Source organism: Branchiostoma belcheri, unplaced genomic scaffold (genome assembly GCF_001625305.1).
Source record: "Branchiostoma belcheri isolate BF01 breed outbred unplaced genomic scaffold, Haploidv18h27 scaffold41, whole genome shotgun sequence".
In the NCBI taxonomy this organism is placed as follows: domain Eukaryota; kingdom Metazoa; phylum Chordata; class Leptocardii; order Amphioxiformes; family Branchiostomatidae; genus Branchiostoma; species Branchiostoma belcheri.
Window position 1 is genome coordinate 1763093 of NW_017804032.1, and position 27885 is coordinate 1790977.

At 40.0% G+C, this 27885-nt stretch overlaps 2 protein-coding genes across 3 annotated transcripts in view; both read right to left on the reverse strand.

The window, feature by feature from the left end:
• Positions 1 to 183: 183 nt before the first annotated feature.
• LOC109477728 (flocculation protein FLO11-like) lies at positions 184 to 1140 on the reverse strand. Its single transcript, XM_019779074.1, has 2 exons — positions 369 to 1140; positions 184 to 272 (listed from the first exon to the last, which is right to left on the reverse strand). The coding sequence occupies exons 1-2, from the start codon at positions 1138 to 1140 to the stop codon at positions 184 to 186; spliced, it is 861 nt and encodes a 286-aa protein (XP_019634633.1).
• A 7437-nt stretch (positions 1141 to 8577) lies between these two features.
• Positions 8578 to 27885, reverse strand: part of LOC109477813 (ras-related protein Rap-2c-like) — a 31720-nt gene continuing 12412 nt past the window's right edge. For both annotated transcript variants that reach the window (XR_002140692.1, XM_019779218.1), the window contains exon 3: positions 8578 to 12211. The gene's annotated coding sequence lies outside the window, so the exon portion shown is untranslated. The remainder of the gene's footprint in view (positions 12212 to 27885) is intronic.

Sequence of the window (27885 nt, forward strand, 5' to 3'; positions counted from 1 at the left end):
CTCTATCAGCCTCTAATAACACACTGATTAAGCTATATCAGTCCAATTAATAACACACACTGGTTAAGCTCTGTCTATCAGCCTAGTTACACATGTACTAACACACACCGATTAAGCTCTGTATAGACACATTGGTAGACATTGCATTGGGTGGTGTCTGAGTCTTATGGACCTGCCTAATCATCAGGCATCAGCATTGTGATGATGCATCTGGTCATGACCACCGGTTGTAACAGTAGGTGTGGTGTCTGTAGTGTTGTACACAACACCAGCTGTGGTGTCTGTACTGTTGAACACAACACCAGGTGTGGTGTCTGTACTGTTGTACACAACACCAGGTGTAGTGTCTGTAGTGTTGTACACAACACCAGGGTCTGGGGCAACAGTAGAGCGATTCCTGGTCCACCTCTTCCAACAGATTGTTAGAAGGATGCTGCACACGAGAACAGTACCAGTTGCTGTACCAGTGATGGTGGCAATGAGAACAGACAGGGAGGGATCGGGGTCAGATTCAGGTACCTCTGAAGGTGACGAATGGACAAGAACAGGTGCCGAGAAAGTATGAACAGATTTTATCCGTTCTGGTGGTGTAGAGGAGGTGGAAGGTGACGTCATGTGTTCTGTAAATGTAGAGTCTACAGATACAGGGGAAGAGAACGTGGGAGAAGACGCAAGGTGTTCTGTAAGTGTAGAGTCGACAGGTACAGGGGGAGAGAACGTGGGAGAAGACGCAAGGTGTTCAGTAAGTGCAGAGTCGACAGGTACAGGGGGAGAGAACGTGGGAGAAGACGCAAGGTGTTCAGTAAGTGTAGAGTCGACAGGTACAGGGGGAGAGAACGTGGGAGAAGACGCTTGGTGTTCTGAAGGTGTAGAGTCGACAGGTACAGGGGGAGAGAACGTGGGAGAAGACGCTTGGTGTTCTGAAGGTGTAGAGTCGACAGACACAGGGGGAGACGACACCAGGTGTTCAGCAGGTGTAGAGTCGACAGGTACAGATAGAGAAGAAGCGGGAGAAGACACAAGGTTGCTGTTGCTTGATTGGGTTGAAGCACCAGTAGTGGTACCTACAGAGAGAGGTGTAGTGTTTGTAGTAGATGTGGGAAGATTCTCACAGATCAGATCTTTAAGGTTGATATCCATCAGCTTTTGCCCTTGTAAGTTATCTGGTTGAGAACAAGTTATCTGATTTGCAAATGAATTAGACGGTATCTTCTTTGGGAAAGCGCCCCAAAATCTAGACACACTATGAAGCAGATCTAGAAACGGCGGGCTCAACTTCAGCCGAACGGGACGCATCCTACAGTCACACCGCCAGGGGTTTGTGACAATTGTTACGGAAGAGATTGAGGACAACATGGAATAGACTGGCAAGGGAAGAGTCACCATCTGGTTTACGCTCAAATACAACCTTTTGAGCAGGGGTAGGTTTGAAAATGCACCGGACTGAACGACTTTTATCATGTTCCTGTTCAGGTTCAAATGCTCGAGCTGTGGTAAATTTGAAAACGTACCAGGCTGAATGTTTTTTATCTTGTTGCTCTGCAGGTGCAAAGTCCGTAGTCTCGGTAGATTTGAGAATGCACCAATTTGGATGCTAGTTATTTGGTTTGAGGAAAGGTCCAGGTATTGGAGCTGGGGGAGACTTGAAAATGTATCATTCTGAATGTAAGTTATTCGGTTGTGGGACAGATACAGTGTTGTCAAACTCCTGTACCTGAAGAAAGAAGATCGACTAATGGTTGCGATGGCATTGTGACTTAAGCGAAGTTGATGAGTGACACTTATTCGCAGATTCTGAGGGACAGCGGTGAGGCCTTTATGGTTGCAGTTACAGGACAAGAAACAGAAAGGGCTGCAGACTGTGGTTGATCCAGTTACATTCAAGATGATGACCAGAAGGACCAGCAGTCTTTTCAGCTTGCCAGACATTTTGCCTGTGAGAGAAGGGAAAAATAAAAAAAAAGATCTAAGTACAGGATATTAGCTGACTGAAGAACTATTTTTAACAGAGAAGACGCGTGTATTATGTACAGTACGTACAAGTTTTACTGGGGATATTCCTACCTCTTTTCGAAAAATGCTATGAACAGTGGACCTCGACTGAACATCCAATTTTGTGTACTATTCAGGTATAAATATCTGTATCTGTATCTGTATCTGTATAGCCGGTATAACCGCCTTTCGGCGTAACACACCAGCTTCGCAGGCACGCGGCGCGGCGGCAGCTGGCTACATTACACCGATCGACTTGTTACACCTAACCCTTGACCTTCTAGCTCTAGACATTGTTTAAAGCTATCTATTGACAGTGCCCCTACTGTACTTGGTGACAGTGAGTTCCACTCTGCGATAGTTCTAGGAAAGAATGAATTCTTGAACACCTCAATCCTTGGTTGATAACTCTGGTACTTGAATGCGTGGCTATTTCTTGTTCTCTTCTGGGCTGGTATTAGGTACTTAGTAGTTGGGACATCCACCAGTTTATTAGTCATTTTGTACATCATGCATAGTCTAGACATCTTTCTTCTGTCTTCAAGTGAGGTCCACTGTAGGTTTCTTTTCATTTCCGTGACACTAGCACCTCTTACATAGTTGTTCATACAGAATCTTGCAGCTTGATTCTGTACCCTTTCCAATTTGTCTTTGTCTTTCTTTGTATATGGATCCCATACTGTCGCAGCGTATTCTAGGTTCGGTCTTACAAGTGACGTGTATGCAAGTGATTTTACTCTCGTTGGACATGCCCACAGATTACGTTTAATCACTCCCAATGTCTGTTTCGCCTTAGTTGTGATATTATTAACATGTGCACCCCATATGCAACTAAACGTAGTGTATGTGGACATTAAAATACAAAGCCTGTATGGTATTACCATCTTTTAGCAACCAAGCCTACAACATTTACAAAAGTTCCGGGACAATCGTAGCACAATAAATGGCTAAGGTCAGCTGTTTTGATCATGAAATGTACTTGTTGACATGAGTGTCATACAGTTGCACAAGGGCCAGTTGTGATGCCTATTGCTAAAAGAAAGCAACCAAGTGCTGTATACCTTATTGCGTTCTTCACAGTTGACTTATGTAGAACAAAGATTCTTCTGGGTGATTCTCCCAAGTTTTGTTGGCCTGCCAAGGAGCACTTGTCAACCAACTGGCCACCCAAGCTAAAAAGGAAAAAAACATCATGTAAAAGGTGCGTGCAGGTTAGCCTGGCACATGTCCTTCAATGGGTGTAGTAACTTACAAATGAATGAATGCATGTGTGAAAATGTATTTAGTTGTCTCGTACTTTCCGTGCTAATCATTTCCAGGTCTCATCAAGACCTACCTACCTACCAAATATCAAGTCAATCCATTTATTTAAGCATTCTCAAGCTATCGTGTTTACAGACAGACAGACACACAGTGACACACACGAACGCCTCTGAAAACATAACCTTCTGGGGAGCGGACAAAAGCTAACAAGACTGACACTCAGGCAGCTACTCAATTGGAACATTGGACATGACAGCAAGAGCTTTCTGTATGATAATCTAAAAATTGAACACAGTACAACACAAACTGCTGAGATGAAAGAGGGTATTATTTCCTAAATGAAACACAATGACCGTTCGGTTCTGTTTCATATGGAAGAATTCATAGACGAAACTCTTGAAGGAGCATTAAACTTAGCTTGAAATAAAACAAAAATTTAGGTCTCAAAATGCTGGAAATAGCGTTTCAGGGGGTTAAAAATTCAAAATTTCCCGGGAGGGCATGCCCCGGACCCCCCCTAGCAGGCTCGTGCCTGCGGCGCTCGCTGACGGACGCGATCGGCGCCCGAAATCTTGCCCCCCCAATCAAAATTTCCTGCCTCCGCCTCTGCGGGCTAGATGATTACATACAGGTAAATACAAAATTGTACAATATGCTTAGATAACTATATTTATTTAGCCACGGACAGCGCTGGCACTTGACCATTAACTGATCCTAAAGGTTTTAATAACCCCTCCCGTCACTCTGACTGAGGTACTGTTTCAAACGCAATCAAGAAATGCTGAATGAAAATTAAGAAAAAAACAATACAGCAATATGTAGGCGTGCTAAATTACAAATTATCGAATATAGCTGTCAAGCCATAGATGCAAATAATCTGAGGCCAAAAGTATTGACTGAACAGAGATTTCACAAAATAAAATTTAATACATCTAACAGTTGAGAGAACCAAAAGATCTGTGGCATATAGAGTAGTGACCACAAAAGTTATGAATACACAGGTTTCATGTACATGTATGTATAAGTTATAAGTTTAGATACTATGTAACCTTTTAAAACCGTAATTTCCATCAAAAGAAATCGGAATTGTCGCCTGTACAACTTCAGACTTTGTCAAGAAAATAGCAATCCACGTGTGTCCAAAATTCCCACTTTGTCCCATGAGACCGAATGTCAAGGCAATTCTACATGTAAAGTAATATGTTGTGAGACTTCCAAAGTACTAAGTAGTCGAGATAGGTCATTTGTGTTCTAAGAACCAAATGCAGTCTAAAATGTGGGTAAGGTCCAATTTCTTGTGTTGGAAATTGCAGTTTAAACTTGCTTCATATTCATCATAATGAGTTCTATCAACATCGATGAACTTTCGGGTACTTAACTGTTGAATTTAGCTATGGTCTCCACTAGAACAGGTAAGGCCCTAATGCTCCGAAATGGAAACATGTTAAAATGCAAATCATCACTTTTTTTACAGGTTAAACAGTGTAATTACTACTATTAGCAACAGTCTAATATATAAGATAAAGACTTACCTATAAATAGTGTCCTAAAGAACTGTATCCAAGCACAAACTTCCGCAGATTGTAGTCACAAGTTATCTCAAGGGGTCTAAGACAAACCAGGAACGTCGTGTGACTGTTGTGCCTGGCGAATTAATCCAACTGCTGTACAACTGTGGAGTTTGTTCCCCAACTGTATATATATACCCACACAGTTTCTGCTCCCTCAAGTGAGTAGAATTAGATTTTAGCTTGCTGTAATTCCCTTTAAGCTTGTTCCAGTGAGTAAGACTCTAGACCGTCTATGTTTGGAAGAGATGAAAGTCAAGTTCGCACTGATGTTGACATTCCAAGTAGGCCACGTACAGCACTTCAGGTAAGGCCATGTTGATTTGATTATATGGATGACTTCCAAGTGCTCATTAATTTTCGTCCGTTTACAAAAAAAAAAAACACCACCATACTGTAAACCGTACAAAGCAGCTGCAAAATGAGCAAATGAGGAAAAGAAGAAAACGTGAAGAAATGAACATGTTGTTTGCCGCATCATGCCACGTAGATTTGACAATGATGGCAACTTTTTTTGGCCAAGCCTTTCTTTCTTCGCACGCTCGCATCAGTTTTGGGATACCAAGAGGACGCCATCCATAGAATCAGATATGTTTGCAAAAAACGATGTGGCATTTTCACTACAACACAAAGCCACATGATTTTTAGCTGATCGTTTGGTTGAAATAATCCTAGCCTTATTGCATAAAAAGGAAAGGAAATCTACCAAATTCACAAAAATCTCTCCTTTGTAGTTTTTGATTCACTTTTCTACCTCCGCTTAACAATTATATCATTTCTTTGATGAAGGTTTAAATAGTATTTTTTTCACTACTTTGGGACTTGAGCATTTGATCCACTAACAGGAAAATATGATTGAAAAAGTTGACTTTTGCATTAAACATCTTACACCTATTGGATCGAATGTGTAAACCTTCATCAGGAAAGTCACAAAATATGCAGGTGTTGCAGTTGTTTTAATGCTAGTAGCCTTTGAGCTTAACAGCTTCAGAGCAATATTATGTTAGGTGATTCTGGTTCTTTCCTGTTTGAAAATCCCTTTTGGCCATACCAATTTACTAGTACGTGTATTTAATACTAGTATTCACTTTCTTACAGATCGAAATGATCCAGTCTATCGAGGTTAAGGCAGGCTGCTTTGGGGCTCTAATACTTTTCCCCGTCCAGTTCAACAGACCGCCCGGTAGAAGTTTAGCACGCCGGGGCTAATCAAACTTCCGTCGTGCAAAACCTACCGGGGAGCCTAGCTGAGTCGGGCGGGGAAAAGCTTCTGCGGCCCCGAAGAGAACCCGTTCCAACCTCGACAGATAAGAAACCATAGCCTCTACCAGGCTTCGGGAGGCGGCTGTAAATAGTAGAAAGCGGCCAAATGGAGAGATAACATGCCGGGGGAGTTGGTCGGCTAGAGGATCAAACTGTACTCTCTAGAGGACCAACTCTCATTGTATGCTATCTCTCCATTTGGCCGATTTCTACTATTTCCAGTCGCCTCCCGAAGCCTGGTGTAGAAGCTATGAAACCAGGCCACCGTCCGACGATCGACCTGCTTCGGTGGTACGAGTGGGGGGCAGAGTCAGGTCCTCCCGGTCATAAGTCTTGGGCGGGCGCCTTTACCTACATGCTGCCGGAGGGGTGTTTGCGTGGTGGATTTGCGCGGAATGGAGTTGAACTGAGTTTTACGGTAGTGCATAGGTGAGACAGACGAATAAGTAATCTCCCCCCTTGAATGACTCCCTTATCAAAATTTGCCTTGTGGCGTCTTCCTGGGTCTATCAGTTTGCAGTCAGGATCATACTCTAGCAACACAGATGAACTTCCATAATAGGTTTGCAGATTTGTTGATTATTTCGTAATTGACTGTTAATAACCAAAGAAATCGATTAATCACAATTTGTCCCCTTTGAAGACCACTAATAAACGATCAGCAGAACATATAAAGTTGCGAAGAACCCAGTAAACATACTAGTAGCACAACTAAATCGTGTAAAATTCTGCAGTACCACCTTGCAACAAATAGAGGCCGCTTTTGGCCCATGCAACGGATGGGAACTTGCAGCAACTTCATACTCTTTAATGCATCAATTTTGGGGTGCCCAGAGGATGTCATCCAAATAATCAAATCAGTATGGCATTTGAGTTAAAAACTCTCAAAAATGATCCACACACTGAGACAATTTGTTGTCATTTTTTAATGATTTTTCTATTTCTACAAAACTGTTAGAAATGATAACAGGATAAAATGAGAACAATTGTGCTATATGTACATAAAAAAGCCTGAAATCTTAATTAATAATGCATAATCAGGACAAATTGCAAGGACACACAATGAATATGTATCTTATTGGCCTTATGTTAATATATTTGTAATATATGTACGTAGGTGTAACATTATGTAGGAGGATGTATAGTGTATACATGGTATGTAATAGTAACAGACCCCGTATTCTGATTCACACTTAATAAAGCCTTATCTGGGTATGTCAATCATCTCTTTCAAAAACGTGGTCACATAATTGCAATAGGACATTAAAAAAAGAAATACATAACTATCTGCATAGGGGTGTAGACAAAAAATGGGAGAGTCCACTGTTCTATGGGGCCCAACATTTGCTGCTGTCCTTCAAATATTACACATGGACAATTCCTAACTATCAAAAGTTGTTTACAAACAGAATATCATGTTCGTGTAAAACGTAAAGTGGCTTAGTACTGAAGTGAACAGAAAGTTTTTGCAAAATTGTAGTATACAAAAAGAGCCCTGTATAGAAACACAATCTGTCCATCCCTGCATACTGCAAGGTAATGGTATAACCTGGGTTGTTTTGGAAGTGTTATGTGGTGGTTGTTCACAAATATTCTTACACACATTTACATATTCCCAATTAATTTGTCATTATGTGCAGCTGTATGGAAGTCCAAGATTCATGAATATATAAAAAAAAACTGTGCAATCATCGTAGTAAAATATGATACTATTTGCATGGTTATATATAATGTATACACATAAATGTGCACCATACAGAGTGACTCTGTACAAAAGAAATCTTCAAAACGTGTATCTTTAATTAAACCTAAAACCTTTGCTCAAACTAGGATATACTAGTAGATATATAATGTATAAAAACATTAAAACTAAATCTAGTCAATACAACTTACAAACATGCAAGTATCTTTCAACATGCATATTTCAAAGCAACAGAAGTCATTAATATACAATATAAGACCAAATTACATTTTGCAAAGTGTATTTAGTTATCATGCAAACATTACCAAAAGCGACCTAAAGAGCATTGTCATAGCATTTCCCATTTTACAATGGCTGATCCAAAATTCTGGACTACAGAAATATGAACATCATATAGAAAAGAAACACTTTCAGAAACAATGAGTATCTTCAAGTTGTTGTCATCTAGTTCATGACTCCAGAAATGTCACAATTAATTTTATCTCCTAGTTCACAACATTTATGTCCAAAAGTCATCATCCAACTGTTTGGTCATATTTATCCATTAGTACCCCCATATTCACATGAATTTGCACGTCAAAATTTCATGCATATACAAGTTTCATTCTTAGATACACATGACATCACACCTCATACAATACCGTACATTTTGATTGATTTTTTTTAATAGTATTTGGGGAAAAATAGATTCTACATGTCCTCTTGCTGTTGATCATTGGTACTGTGCATAATCAACATCATGTGATCTTTGAGAAGTTTCCTTTGGTGCAGTGGGTATGCAAATTTTTCTCTTTCTTTCATCCTTGTATGGAAGTAATGTTTTGGATGGTTACACATTGGTAGGTGGTGATTTTGACAGTTGATTGATGGGGAGGTCAACCCTGAAGGAGACCCAGCATGCACCCACTAGAACTTAGTAGAAGTGGGTGGTATGTGGAGGAATTCAGGACGTGGTGTAATACCCAATTAAATTACATCATAGTATTCATACGATCCCCTCATTCAAGAAAACCCCCCAAAAATTTTCTGGAGAACTGTGAACTTCAAGGTCACCAAAACCCAAAATACTTTGCAGAAGTCTAAAATTTCTTGTTAGAAATCCGGATGGAGGACAACAGTTTGGTTACCAAGATACTGGTTGTTGCACAGTGGTATAGAAATCCTGGGTGTGGGACTGAAAGCTAAAGGAGAGTTTCCTCTTTAATGGGAATAGAAGAATGGTGCTGCCTCTCTCGCATTGAGTAGTTTTCCATCTGAATGAAAACAGCAGCGGTGTTTTTAACCTTTGGCACTCTAGGCTACTGGTTACACTGAGCACCTTTAGAGTGTGCAGGGTTAACACAGTCACCACAGCCAAACATCTCAATGACTAATAAAGCATCTGTCCGTGTAGGTGCTGAAACAAGTAGGGCTGATTACATCAGTGGCTGGCGCAGTAAAATGTCCGAAATGCTCTTCCCGAGCCGTGTCCATCTCTCAATATCAACCTCCCATCTGCAAACCCCAATTCTGCCCGCAATCTCATTTCTAGGACGATGCGGGCGACGGTTTTACGGTACTTTGCGATCTTCCGTCCGCCATAAAAGGTGCCATTTTGCGCTGACAGAAAGGGAGAAACAATCTGAGGGGGTGTCAGTGACAGATGGGCGCCGGTTTAACGTCCGCGGCAGACATTAACATGGCCACAGCCATACAAATTCATTGCAAGTTTAATGAGGCTGGACTGGGAGGGACTGAAGCAACATTAATGCCTTCTTCTGTGAGCACTGATGGAGGGATTGGGAGCTGATTGAAAAGTAAGATGGAACAAAAATCTAAACACAGTACAGAATAAAAAAAGGTCACAAAAATAACCTTTGGATAACACTGGGGATTGAAATATATTGATTTATTTCTTGTTTTACTATACGATTCTGTATTTTTCCTTCCACAAGGAGAGATAATGTCTTTAAAAGGCAAATTTGTAATTTTTTGGGCTACGTGTGTATCACAAGGGCTGAGTGCTTTTTGATGCCATTTGGAGTGGGTGTATAATTTTTCCTATGATATCATTTTCCAATTTTCCTCCACAACCAAGCAGTAAAAATAAAATATTGAAAATAACCTACTGGTAGATCAAAATCATAACATGTTTTTTCTCAGATTTCATAGATTGTAGATACGAGACTGTACTTCTCACCATGATCAGGTCCATACATGTGATCCAATCAATACTGTATTGATGGGTAACAATTACAGGTCTAGAGGCGAGAGTTCAGTCCCAGTGATGGTCCAGATAATGTGGCCCCCCTGGGGATATATTAAACACCTCATTACTAAACCAAGAGGTCCCCCTTTCCAGGATAGGTCAGAATTAATGTGACCAGACCAGACAAGTCTGAACATGCTTGGGGGTTTTCAGACAGCAGAAATTTATTTTCTAGTCATTCCTCTCTTGACAGAATGTAGAGGTTGAAAAAGACAAACATGTTGAAGTAGAATCAGTCTCCTTTTTTAAGTTAAATTCTTGATAAATTTTGTGTCAGTTGTGTGCGCTATTTCAATATTGAATGACCTTGCAACTATTTCCTATAAATTTAAGAAAATTCCTTTGGTAAGATCAATTTCAAGCTAAAACCAAATATCTAATGAAGAAATTAAAAAAAAAAAAACACCAGGTGTGCACATGATAGACGAAACTAGGAAGAATATTGATCAGACCTGGATACTACCAAACCCCATGTAGACCCTTTCAATCTCAATCAAGACGCCCTTGACTCAATTTCAACCAAATGTCTTGAAAAATATTTTGAGAAAACAGTGCGTGTCATAAGAAAGGAAGAGGAATATTGGAATATTGAACAGACCTGGATACTGCCAAACCCCATGTAGACCCCTTCAATCTGGATCAAGATGCCCTTGTTGTGTGTCTGATCCATCATTAAGGCGACCCGACTGCTCCAGCCATTACCGTACGATTACTTGCCCTCCCGTTTTATTACCACATAAATCAGAAACCTCCCTCTCCTTTTACATCGCATACCACCTGCCTGGCCAAAAACATGCCAAGTATTTCAAAATTTGCCCTTTTGTGAAGAACAATTTGTTGGTTTCAACGTGGAAGATGCAATTTCTCTAGTAGGTCAAACTGGTAAGGAGGAGACAGCAACCCTTCAAGGCAAGGAACCCTGGGTAATAAATCAAACAAGGGCTAATAACAGCAGAGGATGATGGTCTTGCACAGGAGGTTGCAATTGTTCATAACAGGGCTGTCCCCAGTTTCAATTTTTTTTCTGTCTTATTCGTGTGGGAGGGGGGTGGGTTTGGTGCAAGTATACTCACAAAACTAGGGGGTCCTGGGGCATTCCATGTCAAAATTTTAGTCCCCTGGAACGCTATTTTACACTTTCCAGAAGCAAATTCTAATTGAGTAAAATTTCCCTTGTCAAATCTGTCATTTTGACATTTTCAAGATTTTATTTTGAAGGACAGAGTAAAATTTTTGTCCATCCGGAGAAGAAAATTTTAATCGTAGGATGAAGGGACAGGTCATGTTGACAGCCCCGGTCCATATATAACTTCCTTGTACAGTTACTCATTCCAAATGTTGAACCACTTAGACACTTCAAAATTCTGCATCGTTCTTGAAATTGTATACAAACAACGCCATATTATAGAGGGAGCATGTGAATAAACTCCCTCTTGTCATTGTGTAGATGTGCATTGTTGAAGGAATATCATTTCCTACATGATGGTAGAGTAAATGTACAGGTCAAATTGTAGTCTGTAGACACATGAAAGGGTTGACTTCAGAGAAATTAAGGCCACTGCTCGGCGTTTTGCTTTGCTGTGCTAAAAGGAAGACGTTGACTTGCCATTATTTCACAAAAATTCATATCAATCTGTACAGTGTATCCTGACAACCCCTACATCTTCAAAGTGGACTCTTCTATTTTCTAAAACGTGAAACATTTCTGAGCAAATATTATACAAACTTAGCAGTCCAATACATTTCATTCGGTAAAGGGTTCTCAATTGTCATTCAATTTGGCTGAATGAACCCCTCTACGAAAATAGTGTTGTCCACATTTGTGTGAAGAGTGTCCTCACGTTGGGCCACTGAACTTTGTACAGAGGGGTGTTCAAGATGGCTGCACATTTGAGGGACTGTGTTGCAGTCATTTCTGTACACAATATAAACTTGTCCCCTGGCTTTCTATAAACCTGGGACAACAATATCAGACATTGTTATCTAGTATAATACAAGTACAAACTGCCTCGGGTCAGCTGTTAACCTGATTAGGCAGGAAGGTTTGCTATTGGTTGGGCTCCTGGGTGGACTCTTCTGCATTGCATCATGGGAAGTAGCCACCTCCAAATGTCTTGTACACAAACAGGCATAGAAAGATGTCTTTGACCTCCAGGTCCCTCTCTCTGTACACATCTGAAACACATAAAAACTGCTGTTAGAAAACAAATCATTCTATATGCCTCAAAATATTCTTAGCAACAATTCATGCCTTAGAGTTACATCATGTTGCAATTTTACAGCAGGAGGGATTTAGACTCCTGTCACCAAAAATATGAATGTCTTTGTTTGAGTAAAAAGTAAGTAATTTCAGGAGTAAGAATTAATAGAGCAGACCATATGCAAAGGTAAACATTATGCATTTGCTTACAAATGTTACCTTTCAAGTTATTAACATTCTGGATAATTATTATGTACATGTTGGAGAAACTGTCCAGATTAAATGGTGTCAGAATTACATCATAACGACATAATGGGGGTATCATATTTCAATTTGGTGCCAGTTGTCCTGACCTGTGTCTAAAGTTGTCAGAATTACTGGCAGTAAAACAATTCCCTGTGGACTTTAGTATGACACTTGGGTGATTATAGAAAGAACCCATCAGATAAACCTCTGCAAAAATGCCTTGCATTTGTTAGAAAATATCATAAAGCCTCACCAATTTAATTGTAATTCAAATGAGTTTTTAACTTTTATCAAACTGCTGCATTGATAGAATGAAAAACCGTAACAACTAGGTCTAGGAAGACAAGGACTTTCTTCAACTGTACTGGGCCAAAAAATATGATTTTGGATTCCTTCAGAACCCGGATTTTTAAAAGAATCAGAAGAAATCAGAAGCAGGCAAATCTGAGAACCAATTGATTAAATTGGTGTGGCCTAATACCGATTTGAACTGATTGTGAACAATTTTCATTATATCATGCCATGGTTCTTTTTATTACGAGAGTGTCAATGACACAAAAATTACAGCGTCAGCTATAATGTCGTGTTTACGAGATTGATGGGAAATTAATGAGGAAAGTATTTCTTCATATCACAGGGATGATCAGGATAGCAATGAAATATGGATGCAAATTTCATTACATTCCATCACCGACGTTTCTGTGAAATATATGTGTGAGGGCACACTAGCACATCTATCATGTGGAATTGTCAGGGATTTAGTTTAACAGCATTGGAACACAGGAAATGTAGTTTTCTACAGGCTCAAAGTCTGACAACACCAGAAACCAGAGATTTAAATAGTAACTGTATTGTAATATGATCATGGGGAAATACCCGATTGAATTACATCATAGAATGGATGATTACTCATACTATCGTATGATGCAACTTAGCCCAGCATTACACCATGGTTTACAGAAGGTACATGTTGAATACCATGGTTACACAATACACATTCCCTGGCTACAGTTTACCACATCCTACCATCCAGGGCATACTGGGCCACTACCCTGTCAATCAACTGAAACCCAATCTCCACCAACTCACTTCCAATCCTTGCTGTTGAAGACACAATACATACAAACTGCCCCAAAACCAACACCATCCAAAAACAATACTTCTGTCCTGGATGTAATGACTGTTCTGAGTCTAGTATATGGCACTTATTGGAAGGCTAGCCCATCCAGGCTATATGTATATACATGTACTGGGCACAGTCCCAAATGGGGTGCTTGGTAATGATTTACAAAATGGCTGGTTTGCAATTGGATGGTGTGACGATGAAAACTTGCGTCTGTTCAGACCGTATTCAATTCTCTCCGCATACAATATTCACAACGTGCTGCGGACAGTCGTAAAACGCCTGACCAAGTCGTGATGACTTTCCGACAAGGAACTTTTCTTTGGCAATGACTTCCTTTTTGCCCTCTGGTCTGTTTAAAGAGTTTATGACACCAAAGTACAATATTTTCTTATTATCTGCAACAATACTAGTGTCATTCAATGAACATAAACGTTTACACCAAATACGAACCCTTCTGATGGCATTGAACCATTAAAAAATCAAACTTCAAGTTCTTGATTCCGACCAAGTTTACTGTGACGTCATTGCAAGTATAGTAACCTGGCAACAAGCCGGAAGTACATGTATGATTTTTTGGGAGTTCGATGTTCAATAACCTCAGAAATTGTTTAACTTTTGCAGTTTTCGCAGCAACCCCTTCCTTAAGCTTGTATGACTACAGTACTGTACAGAATTGTTTCAACCACAAATTCAAAACACTGAAAACCTTCCTAAACCCTTGTTACCGTGAATTAACACCACGGCAAAAACATTGGTGATTTCCAGTAGCGACTCAAGCAGCCGGGTGGCTTTCCACTTGGGCAAACTTATGACAAACGTTTAGGAAGTGTGGCATACCCATGTACACACACATCTACACATCCACCTTAACTCCCCAACTCTTGGTCCTGAGCCAAGTCTCTGCAATTCCCTCCACTCCTAATGGTCTAGATGGTAATTGAAAGGCTTGACTGATAGGAGGAAGTTTGGGGGAACCCTAGACACATTTGTAACCAAAACTGTGCTGTTAGTAACGTTGTCGGTCTTGCTGGTGTACAGACATCCAACTGATGATTTCTTACATTCAGCTGATGGTGTTTTGTTTGATGTTGCAGTTTCTAAATCTGCTATTCGCATTGTCGATTTGATAACCGTGTTATTATGCTATATTGTGATAAAATTGTGTTGTGTATGAAATTGCTGTTATGTTGTGATTGAAGTTGTGAAACTTCCGCAATATACCTACATAAACCCCGAGGTATGAAATCTTACTGAAATCTTCTTGTTAAAAATTTTGTATTTGTTGGATCACTCCAATCTATATCTACAAAGAAAAAAGAGAAGAGAACTCCTCAACTACATTTGTACCAAATGTTAGTGTGTTACGCCAAAGGGCGGTTATACCAACCCTAGTTTTTTCAAGACTGAAACCAGAAACAGCATTTTTTCCTGGGCCAAACAAACAGTGACTTCAGGTTTGTTCCCTCTCTCCCAGCTTCAAGTTTGACCTTGTACACGCCCTGTTTGGCAGCTAATCTCCCACAGACCAAGTAACGGCCCAGCTGTGATCATTGTAACAGGCACTTTCAACTATAAATCTTTACCTTCACTATTAGCTAGTTCAACGGAGAAGTTTTAGCATGCACTGGATAAATCAAATTACACATGCAGGGCTGGAAATACTGGGTGCATGTGCACCTTAGTGGACCCAAATTTGCACCCACGGAGAAGTTTTACCATGTACTGAATAAATCACTTTACACATGCAGGGCTGGAAGTACTAGGTGCATGTGCACCTTAGTGGACCCAAATTTGGAGCTGTGCACCTAATTTTTTTCTGGCACCCAAATATTTTCTTAGGTTTTTGTGTGAGACGTCTTTAGACAAGCAACATATTAGTTTTTGCTGACATTCTACTTATTTCATTTTATATCTTGCACCCAACAAAATTTTCTGTGCACCCAATTTTTTAGTGCACCTATTCCCAAAAATGAATTTCGAGCCCTGACATGTAGGTCAAGTAGACACATAAACCCCTCAACTTGGCAACCCAAAACAATACTTCCACACCATACCCGGAAGTAGCAAAATTGCTACAAGGAACATACAAATGTAACCTGTCTAGTCATCTTGTTTGGGGTAATCAAAGACCACAGATTTACACCACATGTCTGGTGTACCAATCTCCCAGCTAATGCAGCATGTATGGATTGCCAGGGAAGAGAGCCAGTGACAGTCACCCATGAAATTGCCAATTCTTCATTAATGTCTTTACAATGATTCACACTAATTAGTGACTTGATTGTCTACATTAGTCACTAATGGTAGGTGACGGTGCCAATACCTGTCATTCTACTGTCAGGCCAACATCACCAATTGCAAGGACATGCCAAGTAAATTTTTGAGAAATATTTCGGGTTTTTGTGACCTTCTAGTACATTGACATCCTGGAAGTGTTTTGGAAGGGATTGTATGGACAGGTGCAATTTGAGCAGGCATTATGCCACTTCCTGAATTCCTCCACATACCACCTACTTACATTGTACTTCCACTCAGCACATCCAGGGTCACCTTCAGGCATGACCTCCCCATCAATCAACTGTCAAAATCACCTCCCACCCACCACACTATCAAATTAGAACACAAGTCCACAGTACTGCACTGTACTCAGAAGTACATTTGTAATACGCCAGACTCTTATAGTCTTTTGCCAAAAAATGTTAAGATTTTTATGGTAATTCTGAATCAGTAAAAAACTGCACAAAGGGCATTACATATTTGTAAGCTGCTACATATGTAAGCAATGAAATAACAAATTCAGTTACAAGTGGCCCAGACGTTTCAAACCGTTAACGTGCTAAGTTTTTTTCTATTTATAAATTGTTTGATGTGATGATGACGGGTCACGAGATGGCGTAGGCAGACGTCACGTTATTGTGAGTCATTCCTCCTGATTACACAATAATGTCCTTATCATCAGCTGGACCTCTATGGGCATTAATCATGACCTACCCATGCCATGTGTCAGCAACAATTCACTTCAAAGGCAGCACATTACACAGTATTTAGCCTATGGGGAGGCATCCAACGCAATTTCAGGGTGGCAAAATGAAAAAAAAAATTCTGGATAAGGAAATCTGTCTGATATTGACATTTACAGTTATTTCTTGACACAATTTTGTGATCATTTCATACTTGAAGTGTTTGAAATAGCCCCATACAATCTGTATGAGGAGTTTAAAGATTTCAGAAAAAAATCTTGTGCACATTCTTGGTTGTCCATCTTTGGTGCACATTATGCTACTAAAAAAAAAAAAAATTTCTACAATGAAAGCAACATTAATATACTGTACATTTTCTGGAGAAATTCAAGCAATTCAGAAAAAATACTGTTCAACTTCATTAAAATAAAACATTCACTCAACTCTCTAATTTTGACATTTTGTACCTGAATGTGCCATTTGCCTAAGAGGCTGTAAAAGTTATGTTGTGTCCAATATTGTCAGGCTCTTATGGCTGTAATTACTTGTGCTCTTGTAACGATCTTGTCATGTTTATTGTGACAAATTTCTTCCCTCCGTATGGGATTCAATTGAAGACCATGAATTTCTGAGAGTGTCGTAAAACAGTATGGTTTAGGTACAGTCTCAGCGCTGAATTTACTGTAATAGTTGCAGACCTGGCCTTTTGGGCGTTTAAACAAGTCGTATGGAAGAATCCCATGTTACTTGTAATGTATGTTAGTCCAAGGACAAGTTTCAACAAGAAATCGGAAATTTCAGACTTCCAGGGAGTGATTTGGGTATCGTGAGTGAATGGAACAGAATTGTATGACCATGGGGTAATATGTGATTGAATTTCATCATAGAACGGATAATATTACACAAACATTATGCTGTAACTTATTCCGGCCTTATACTGTACACGTGGTCAATATGTTTCATACCATGATTACACAATTTATATTCCTCCTGACTTCATACCACATCATAGGGTATGATACCACCCAGGGCATGCCAAGTCACAACCCTGTCAATCAACTGAGACCCAACCTCCACCCACTCACTGCCAATCCTACATGTACATGTAGCTGCTGAGGACAAGAATACATACAAACCAACATAGACAAGGACAGCCCAAAACAATTATACTTCTGTCCCGTCTATGTCATAACAATGACAATTTTTGAAAAAAAAAAAGAAAGCAGAATCATTTCGAAAAAAATTTAATATTTTACATTGCAAGCCTAACACTGAGACAACTACCACTCAACACTAATTCTCCAACCAATCCCTCTCACTCTCTGCCAATTTGCTGTTAATTGGGACAGGGATAATAAAGATATTATCGTCAGAAATCCTCCGATCTCTCTCGATCGTGCCATCGACCTCTGCCAGTTGTAGTATCGACTGGTCCGCCTTAATCCAATAGAAGTGGTGTAAAATACGGGCATTGTTACATCAGGGCAGAGCGTGACAGATTTGGAGAGTTTTTCCTCATTGATCCAGGTTGATACAGTTGACCCTGAGGGGGGAGCTCTGTGCTTAGGGCTGTAAAAAGTGATGATGGTGGTTTCTGTCCTGTGGTTAGTCCCATGTTCATTTGCAATGGATAACATCTAAGCTTGGCAGTTGTATGGGAGATAGTCAGGCTATCATGCCTCTAGCAGCTGAAATACGTTTGGTAACCAAACTAAAAAACTTTCAGTCAGGAAAATTGGGAACATCTTAATACTGTTGATTTATCCACTGTCCAGTATACAGATGCTGACATGGACTAATAATTTATGGTAATGACTCAGGTTTCATGGTGACAGAAAATCCTGAGCTCTTATTGGACTAATTTTCATAAGTGCTATTAGAATCCTGAGCTCCTATTGGACTAATTTTCAAAGTGATTAAGAATCTTGAGCTCCTATTGGACTGGTTTTCATAGTTATAAAGAATCCTGAGCTCCTATTGGACTGATTTTCATAGTGATAAAGAATCCTAGCTCCTATTGGACTGATTTTCATAGTGCTAAAGAATCCTGAGCTCCTATTCGTAGTTCTGGGAATGTAAAGTGTTCTCTTGAGTTAAGGTGTATGGCCACAAGCTCTCAAGGAGGAGGCCCAATCAGCCCTTGAAAATCTAAGTCTTGCACAATTTTCAGAAATATGTTTTTATACAGAAAACTGAAATTTTGAAATGGAGATGTTTTAAAGTTGGCTTTTTAGACCCTGAGTTAAACTATACTTATATGCACAGGCTTCAAATATGGTCACAAATTTATAGGACCAAGAAACACTCCAAACCCATGGGAATACTCTTACATCTTCGAGCTTTAAAAGCTTCTTCACGTTTCTGAGAATCCGAGGAATAATTGCACTTAATGAAGCCACAAACGTCAACCAGAATACACGGAGTGTGGGGTGTAATGTCATTAGGGGGTATAATGGACAGGGATAAACTGGGGCCTCCCAAAACTGTCTCAGGACATTAGTGTCTCAAGCCAAGGAAAGAATCTCACCAATTTGAACCCACATTCAATCATAGGGCAAAAACATGATGATTGTACAATGTAAAAAATCAAGCATTTTTATGTCGCCTATATGTAAGTAATACTAATATTATTTTGTCAAGATTTGACAAGAAATAAGAGATTTCCGACTTCCATGAAGTATGCAATCCTCAGTTTCCTGAATTCCCCCATGTCCACCCCTAATTCCTTCAGGCTCACCAGCCAAGTTCTCCTGTCATTCTGCCTGTTTCAAATTTAACTCACATTTGATTCGAGTCATATAGAAAGGTAGGCGTGGCTTAAATCAGACTGCTTCTCAAACCTCAGCAGCCAACCTTGGCTGGTTGGTGGTCAGGGGACTATACAAATGTAGCAAACCCATCCTGGCACAGCTGACCTACAACTACGCTCACTGTGCAATCAGGTACATGACCCTTGTCATGTAAGGTCATTCTTAATTACAGGGATATAATTTACAACCAAAATGACAACATTTGAAGTAATATCAACTGGCCGTTTGATAGATATTTTTTGCCCGTTGGAATGAATCTATTGGGTAAGCACTAAAAATACTGATATTGCCCTGTGTAGGAGATAGGGTTTTTACTGATGAATTACTTATGAAGGGTGGCATCAGCTTAGCACGGGGAATTCCCATCCAAAATTCAACCACACCCAGAAATCTTACAAAGTCAGATGTAGCCAGGAAAATAGAATAATTTCCTAAAAATAGATCTATTTCATACGTGTAGGGCTATTTAATGAAGCTGTTTAATAAACCTAGACCTACATGTATTTCATAAAACATATTAACTAGACCTACATTTAGTACTCCATAAAACTAAATGTTGGGACTGTCCTATTTCATAAAACTAGACCTCATAAAAACATTCATGATTATTTATTTCACCCTAAATGCCAGTTTAGATCTAGGACATATAACCTAATCTACAGTATAAAGGCATTTATTACACTAGTACCTTGAAAATGATAACATTAAGTGTTTGGGCCTGTGCGAACGCATTTGGTTCTTGCTTATTGCACAGAACAATTGCAAAATGAATGCAAAATTTTGTGTGTGCCGTTCTTGAAAAATCGAACACCAGATTAGTTACAACTAAAACTTCAAACATACACCTGCCCTTAAGGCATTTGGTAATGAAGGGCTTAGTCCACACTAGAAGAAACATGGTACAACATAACTAGAGCATGTCCATCTCTGGAACACCTGGTACATGTAATTATAACATGTGGAAGATGTCCCATCATTACTTTAGTCATCACTTATAAAAGTGACACCTTCCACACCTTTAACAGATGGTAATTTCACAATGGACAGCAAAATGGGAAAATGAAGATCCTCAATAGTAGTAAGACTACCTACTGTAAAATTCATTTAATTTTGCAATGGCTTTATTTCGTGGTAGGAGGAAAAGGGAAGATTTCTACAGGTTTTGAAGATCGTGGTTAGAACAATTCTGCAGTGCACTAGAACTATAAAACACATCTTTGTGGTGTCATGATTTCACAGTAAAACTGACGAACAAGAAAACAATGAAAATACTGTAAATCACAATTTTTTGGTGGTACTTTTTATATTCACAGTCAATTCAGAATCTGTACCGTGAATTTATCATTACCGTGAACAAATAATTCGCTGATTTTCTTTCTTCTGCACTGCTACTGCCGCAACATGTACAATGAAGTTCTGCGAACTGGTCCATTTTTCTCAGAACGTGAAATTTGCTACCGCGAATACAAAGTGATTCACAGTATACACTGCAAAAATTTCTACACTGACACTATTTCAATTTGATGGATACGAAGGAATACAAATTTTTAACAACATTAACATTTATAGCTTTGAAAAAAAGAGATTTATTGGTACACATCCTAAATTGAAATAAATTAAGTGTAACAAAATTAAATGAAATGTGTTTTCGAATATTGTTGTAACTTGTTAGTTGGCTCTGGGCCCTTTTTTTACATAACCTAAAAAATCTTTTATGTATGGACCAGGATATGACAGTAGCCCCAGAGGTACAGGTATGCATACATACAGTAACAACTCATGATGGATGGCTCCTGATTACATCACAGGCCTCAGGCCAGATACATGTCAAATTGTCTTCTCAAGTCTTCAGGGAAGAAAGGAATATATCCCTGTCTTGGAGATAAGGGCTGAGAAAAACACAGCAGCAGATGCTATCTTGTCCTAGGCGTTAAAATGTGCATAAAACATCTTGTTAAGATCTTGGACTGTTTCACAAATTGCACAAGGGAGGCATATGGTACCACTGACTCGGAGCTAAAATTTCTGTACTTACTCACATTTTACATATTCGTAATTGAAATATGGGACCGGTGAGGTGAGGTGAGAATTGAAATATATTCTGGTTTTCATTATTTTAGGGTATGGAAGTATTGGTTTGTGCGGCTTTCGTATTTGCTTGTCCAGACAGAGTACATTGACAGCACATGGGTGGGAAGATTGACAGGCAGAATAACAGGAGAATAAAATTTCGAAGCCTACTAGATATCTTCCTCAGAGATTCCTGAGCATCGAAACACAATCAGGTATTGGTTGTGTAAAAGAAAACCTAGTATGTTCTACCAACCTGGTTTTGTTCCGTGTCTTTCTACCATTTCTGCTGGAAAATTGAAAGTCAAAGGTGTACAAGTTACAAGTCTCTGAGATGAAGACAAGACAAGCAGATAGCAACTCTGCAGAAAAAAAAGCTGATTACACAGTCTACCCCTCACCTGTTAAGACTAAGACAGTTAAGAGATGACAAAAAAGAAAAACTACCCAATATTTCCTCACTATTAAGACCTATCTTCACTGAGTCACATAACTAGCCTGAAGGCCATTACCACTCCAGATCTATTACAAGCAAGTGGCCCATTTCCTTAAAGAATGTGATTATACTTGCAAAGAATGGGGTAATCTCAGAAGACTGGTTTCTTGGCCCCTTAATTGGCAGGTGGGTTCTCGGGTATTTAAGAAGATAACATGTCATTGAGGGCAGTCCTGCTGGGTTTTAAGGGATGACCGCCCAGCGTGGGCTATGTAATTAAGTCCCCAGGTAAAACAGGTGTATACAGTCGGCTGTACCGTGAATACCTAAATTTGCTGGTGTGCACTCATACCCAGAAAACAATTACAGCAACCGTTTAACAATTTAACAAGAAATTTAGAGATTTCAGGCTTCAGAGAAAGTTTTTTTTTTTTTTTTTTGGAAGGTTGCTTCACAGACCTTCATGTTCTGGGTTTTCATGAATGCATGGAACTGTGGATGTAATTTGATCGGGTATTACACCACTGAATTCCTGAATTCCTCCACATACTGCCCACTTACTCCTACCAGCACCTGCTGGGTCACCTTCAAGCCTGACCTACCTGACAATCAACTGTCATAATCAACTCCCACCCACCATGCATCCAAAGCAATTAGGACAAGCAGAGACAACCCCACAACTCAACTACCCAAAACAAGTCATTTCTGAAAAGTCTCAAAGTTCCTGAATTACTTGTTAGTAGCATAGAAGACCGTTCTAGCTGCATGTAAAGGGTACCAGACACAATTGGCACCTGTTGTATGGTTCTCTGTCTGGAAAAACTTCCGGTGGTGATCTTTCCTCCCCTTAGGCAAGGTCATGTTTCAACAAGGGATTTCCTGACAGAAACATTTTTTAAAAGTCACAATCATTGCAGATACAGTCTTTCATTGTGTGAAAAACAATTCTACTGGGATTTTCAGTGTCACATGGCCTTATCGGAAAAAGCTGTAATAGTATAATGGTATGTTAAAGTGAACAATTAGTGAATCCTTGTGTGACAATACCCTGGATTATGCTATATCATTATCTGCCAAACACTATAATAGTGTTTGGCACTGGCTCATTGCAGTTAACTAGAGTAAGTTACTAATGCTACAGCTGTAAATGCTTTTAAGAAATTGTAGAAAACCCTTTCGCATCTAACTTCAGGCAGACTATTGTATGCTAGATCATGAGATATCAAAACTGGAAGTTCTGTTGCAGTACCAACTAAAGCCACCAGGGAGCCCAAAATCTTATCATTTCTAGGTCTCTCCAAGACCTACCCACCTACCAAGTTTCATGACAATGCATATAAAGCTTCTTTGAGTTATGTTGTTCACAAACAGACAGACAGTCAAACAGACAGACAAACGCTACTGAAAACATAACCTTCTTGGCGAAGGTAATTACGAGGGAAATGAGGAATTTTGCAGTAGTACAACAGAAATATAAAACACAGTTGTTGTGTTATGATTTTATATTAATCTAAAAAATAAAACCACCCCAAATATTTCACAATTTACGGTAGTTAAGCAATGTGCTGTGTCCAATAGGAATCTCTAATACATTTGCAGAATGAAAACAATTTCTGGCGGTTCATGGCAAAGCCATAATCACCCGCCGTCCCCATTTCTGTCTATCAAATGGCCCGTGGCTGTTGATTGGTAAGGGGACCATACATTACTGCTTATGCCTCAGGGGAGAGTCATTATACTTTATGAGCTATGGATGGTTTGTGGCAGTGTCTGAATTTGCTGCTCATGATGGACAAAAATTTTGCCCAATCCTTCATTTTGGTGGATAAAAATCAGTGTATAGATATGAAAAAAGAATTGTCCTTGTATGACTTATTTTAATACTGAATTGTTTCAACCGCGAATTCAAAACATTTCCCTTTCCCACCTACTGCTCAAAAATAAAACTTCTGCAACGATATTACAATTTACAGTATTGGAGACACAACATTGATGTCCCTCAAAAAAGCTTCACATACATAAATTTGAACCATCTAAAACTGAGCTTAAAGGAATATCAATATTGAAATCCACTTGTCTATCTGCATAGAAATACTGTCCATGTTAGTAGGAATAACAGTAGCTTCTTTGATCTATATCAAATATTGCATACAGTTTTGTGTATATCATAAGTTTTCTATTTTCAGGTGCTAAAATTGCAGATAACATGCCCACATGTGTTTTGCTTCTTCAAGTTCTAGTTTCAAAGCAAAGCTTTATCTTTGGCATTTGTATGCAGATGGTGTCATGGCAATAACTCTTGATCACGACTATATCCTGGCATTTACACTTCAACAACTTTCCTATATAATTTCTTCTTAAAGGGACCTAAAGGAATTTCAGAGCAGCAAAACTGAATTTTGAAAGTCAATTTCCTGGTCATTTTTTAAATGTAGAATGTTGAATCAACTCTAGTAGTAGTACACTGATATCTGTGGGGAAAAAATCCGATATTGCTGGCAGAAAAAGATTGCTTGTTTTGTATCGTAGGCTGGTTCTAGTTATTTATTGGTGGTGCCAAAAAATAAAGATACTCCTCACATAGCTTGTGAGTCAAGTATAAAACGTCATATCCGGTGTCTTCAACCGGTCACGCTTTTTTTACACTCCTCTACTTTTAGTCAGAAGTTGCCCTACTTTAGCTTTGAAAGTTCGAATCGATCCAGAATCGATGACCTGAGTTCTTTTAAGTGACTGTGTGTTTGTGATCCTCAACAGTAGGACCGTTTTCTTGCCATTCTTGGCCGATTCTTGGACGTTGTTGTGTGTGTCTGGGGAGGGTGACGCCGCCGCCATTGTTGCTGTTACCTGGGACGCGGACACTGTGTCATGGCTTTGTCAGCTCCGGCAACCAACGCTATCTCTAGCTTGAAGGACAAGATCCTGGAGAGACTGTCGCAGTTTGAATCTTACCAGGACAATCCTGCATGGCAAGCAGATTGTATCGCAAAAATCGCAACTAACAATGCCCCCTCCACATTGGAATCTCTGAAACAAGTACGACAGGAGATTTTCGACAGCATCGAGAAGCTTCCAGACGACCTAGCTGATGGCAGGTTAGTGAGAAGAAACAAGAACACTTCTCAACGCTTTACTCTCATCAAAGATGTTATAGCGTTGTTTAACTTTACTAATTTAGGGCAGGTCAGTAAAGACTTGAAAGACTGTATTCGCCCTAACCAAGACAATGGGTCGTCCAGTCAAAGCTGTGGAAGTGGGGATACGACGCTGTCTAATAACATCACTCCAAGGAAGGATTCACTTGATGAAACTGACCGGGTTGTAACTCTACCCGTGATCAGTTGTTTCCTGTGTGAATCGACGATCTGTAGCGAATCCGATGATCAGTCACAGGTATGCAGACATTGTAAAATGCTCCCTGATACGGTCAAGTTTCTCGTCGACAAAGTAAAACGGCTGGAAGGTCAAATACCTTCTAATGAAAACGACTATCGAAACTCACAGGATGATCTTGCTAGAGAAGTTCAGAGACTCCGAGATGAAAATGCCTCTCTAGTACAAATCATCAAAGACTTGACGAACGAGAAGACTGATGTCAACAAATTCTCAGAATGGTGTCATGTAAATGAAGGCCGATCAACACAGCGGCATAACAAACACACCTGTGCTGAGGATACCATGTCAACTTCCAATCGGTTCGCAGCGTTGGATGGCTCTGACGACGTCCAGCTGGCCTCATCTGAAGAATGCGGCACGCGCATTTCTGAACAACACGATGACCAGATTGACTTGTATCGTAAACATCAACAACAAAGATTCTACCAGTCCAAGGCTCAGGGAAAAACTGTTATCATTGGCGACTCAATGATCAAGGATCTAAAGCCTAACAAGATGTCTAAGAACAGGAGTGTGAGATGTTTCACACATCGTGGTGCCCGTATTGAGCAGTTGCATTCCCCGGCCCGCAGAATTGTTTCAACTGAGGACCCACGTACTGTAATCATACATGCCGGTACCAATAACAGCAAGGATTCAGTTCAGGCGGTCATCGACAAAACTCGCGACTTGACAACAACTATCAGGGAGTCTGGTGCACGGATCGCAGTATCAGGAGTCATCTCCCGGGCAGATACGGATCCAGAACGGACACACCTGATCAACCTTGGTCTCGCAGAGATGTGTACGTCTAATGGCATGACTTTTATTGATAACAGCAACATCGGACCACTCTATGTATGCCGAGACGGAGTACACCTAAACGGACATGGAACCGTCCAACTGGCTACGAACTTGATCAGTTTTATCAGGGGCGAGAAGCAGTCAAGGTCCGTGTCGGTACGTCCTACTCCGATGCCGTGAGGTCTGCAACAACAACGGCGGGTTTTCAAGGTCGCGGTGCTCCCAACAGCAGGTGGAAGTTCCGGACGGCGGAGCAGACAAGGCTGTTAAGGTTGGCAGAGAGACTGTAACTCAGGCTAATATTTTGCCACCACAGCGTAGAACACTTCCATCACTCTTACTTAGTAATGCCCGATCACTGATTAATAAATTGGACGACCTGTCTGATATGCTGAACAATAATAAGATAGACATAGCCGTTATCACGGAAACCTGGTTCACTCACGAGCACCCGTCTGAGTGTATAGATGTTAGTGGTTTTAATTTGTTTTCTCGTTGTCGAAATGAAGGCCGCGGTGGAGGTGTGGCAATTTATGTTAAAGATCATATATCTGCGGAGACTCTAAGTTTTATTGAAGTACCCACAGAACTTGAGTGTCTGTGGGTACTACTCAAACCTAATTGGTCGCCTCGTTCGATTTCTAATATTGCCAGTTGTGCTGTCTATCACCCTCCAGCGTCTTCATACCAGGAATTGCTCTGCAAACATCTCATAGACAGCGTTGATAAGATAAACACCAAGTATCCACTTGCTGGGATTTGTGTTTTAGGGGATTTTAATAGATGCGATGTTACTAATGTTCTACATGGAGCCCAGCTGAAACAACTTGTTAAACAGCCCACCAGGGGAGATGCCATTCTTGATTTAATCATTACTAATTTGTATCCCTTTTATCACCCTCCTCGTATCGAAGAGCCCTTGGGAATGAGTGACCACAACACGGTTATATGGTCTCCCTGTGATCATATACCTGTTAATTCTAAAATAAGAACACAATTTCGTTCCTTTAAAGACTCTGAAGTGCGCTCTTTCGGTCGGTGGATTTCCTCGCACCCCTGGGCAGAAGTTTTTGATGCCCCTGATATTCAAACAAAAGTAGATATATTGTATCAAACCCTTCATTCAGAAATAGATCAACATTTTCCAATGAAATCCTTTGTGAAACACAAATCTGACAAAGAATGGATTACTCCCCAAATTAAAGCTGTTATCAAGAAGCGACAGCGGGCTTTTCACTCTGGAAATATGCCATTGTATAGAAAGCTTAGAAACAATGTGAATCGCTTGTGTGTGAAGGCAAAGAAAAGACATTATTTGCGTAAGATTCAGGTGCTTAAGAAGGAGAACCCAGCTAAGTGGCACATGCATCTACGAAATATACTAAATTTTCGGCGTAGCTTATCAGTTTCCGTCCCCAGCGCTACGTCCTTAACGGACAAGGAGATTGCTGATGTGATCAACCGTCACTTTTCAGACATCGTTAACCAACTTCCATGTTTAGATCCTGAATCATTGCCATCTTACTTACCTTCTCCTTCCAGACCACCACAAGTACATTCCTGGGAGGTCTACGAAATTTTAAAACGCATTGATGCAAGAAAAAGCTGTGGTCCCGATAATCTGTCCCCCAAGATTGTCAAAACCTTTGCCGTTGAATTGAGTGATATATTGGCACATATTTTCAACTGTTCTTTGGACGAGGGACGAATACCCAAACAGTGGAAAGAAGCCATAATTTCACCCATTCCAAAGAAAAGCCCTGCAACAGTTGAAAATCTGCGTCCCATATCACTCACTTCTATCTTGATAAAACGCTTGAAT

Excerpts from the sequence above, each read along its gene's own strand:
- LOC109477728 (XM_019779074.1), bottom strand. The coding sequence starts at position 1,140 with ATGGATATCAACCTTAAAGATCTGATCTGTGAGAATCTTCCCACATCT. Across the intron at positions 273-368 it reads TACTGTTGCCCCAGACCCTG|CTGGTGTTGTGTACAACACT; the intron begins GTGTTGTGTACA and ends CAGACACCACAG.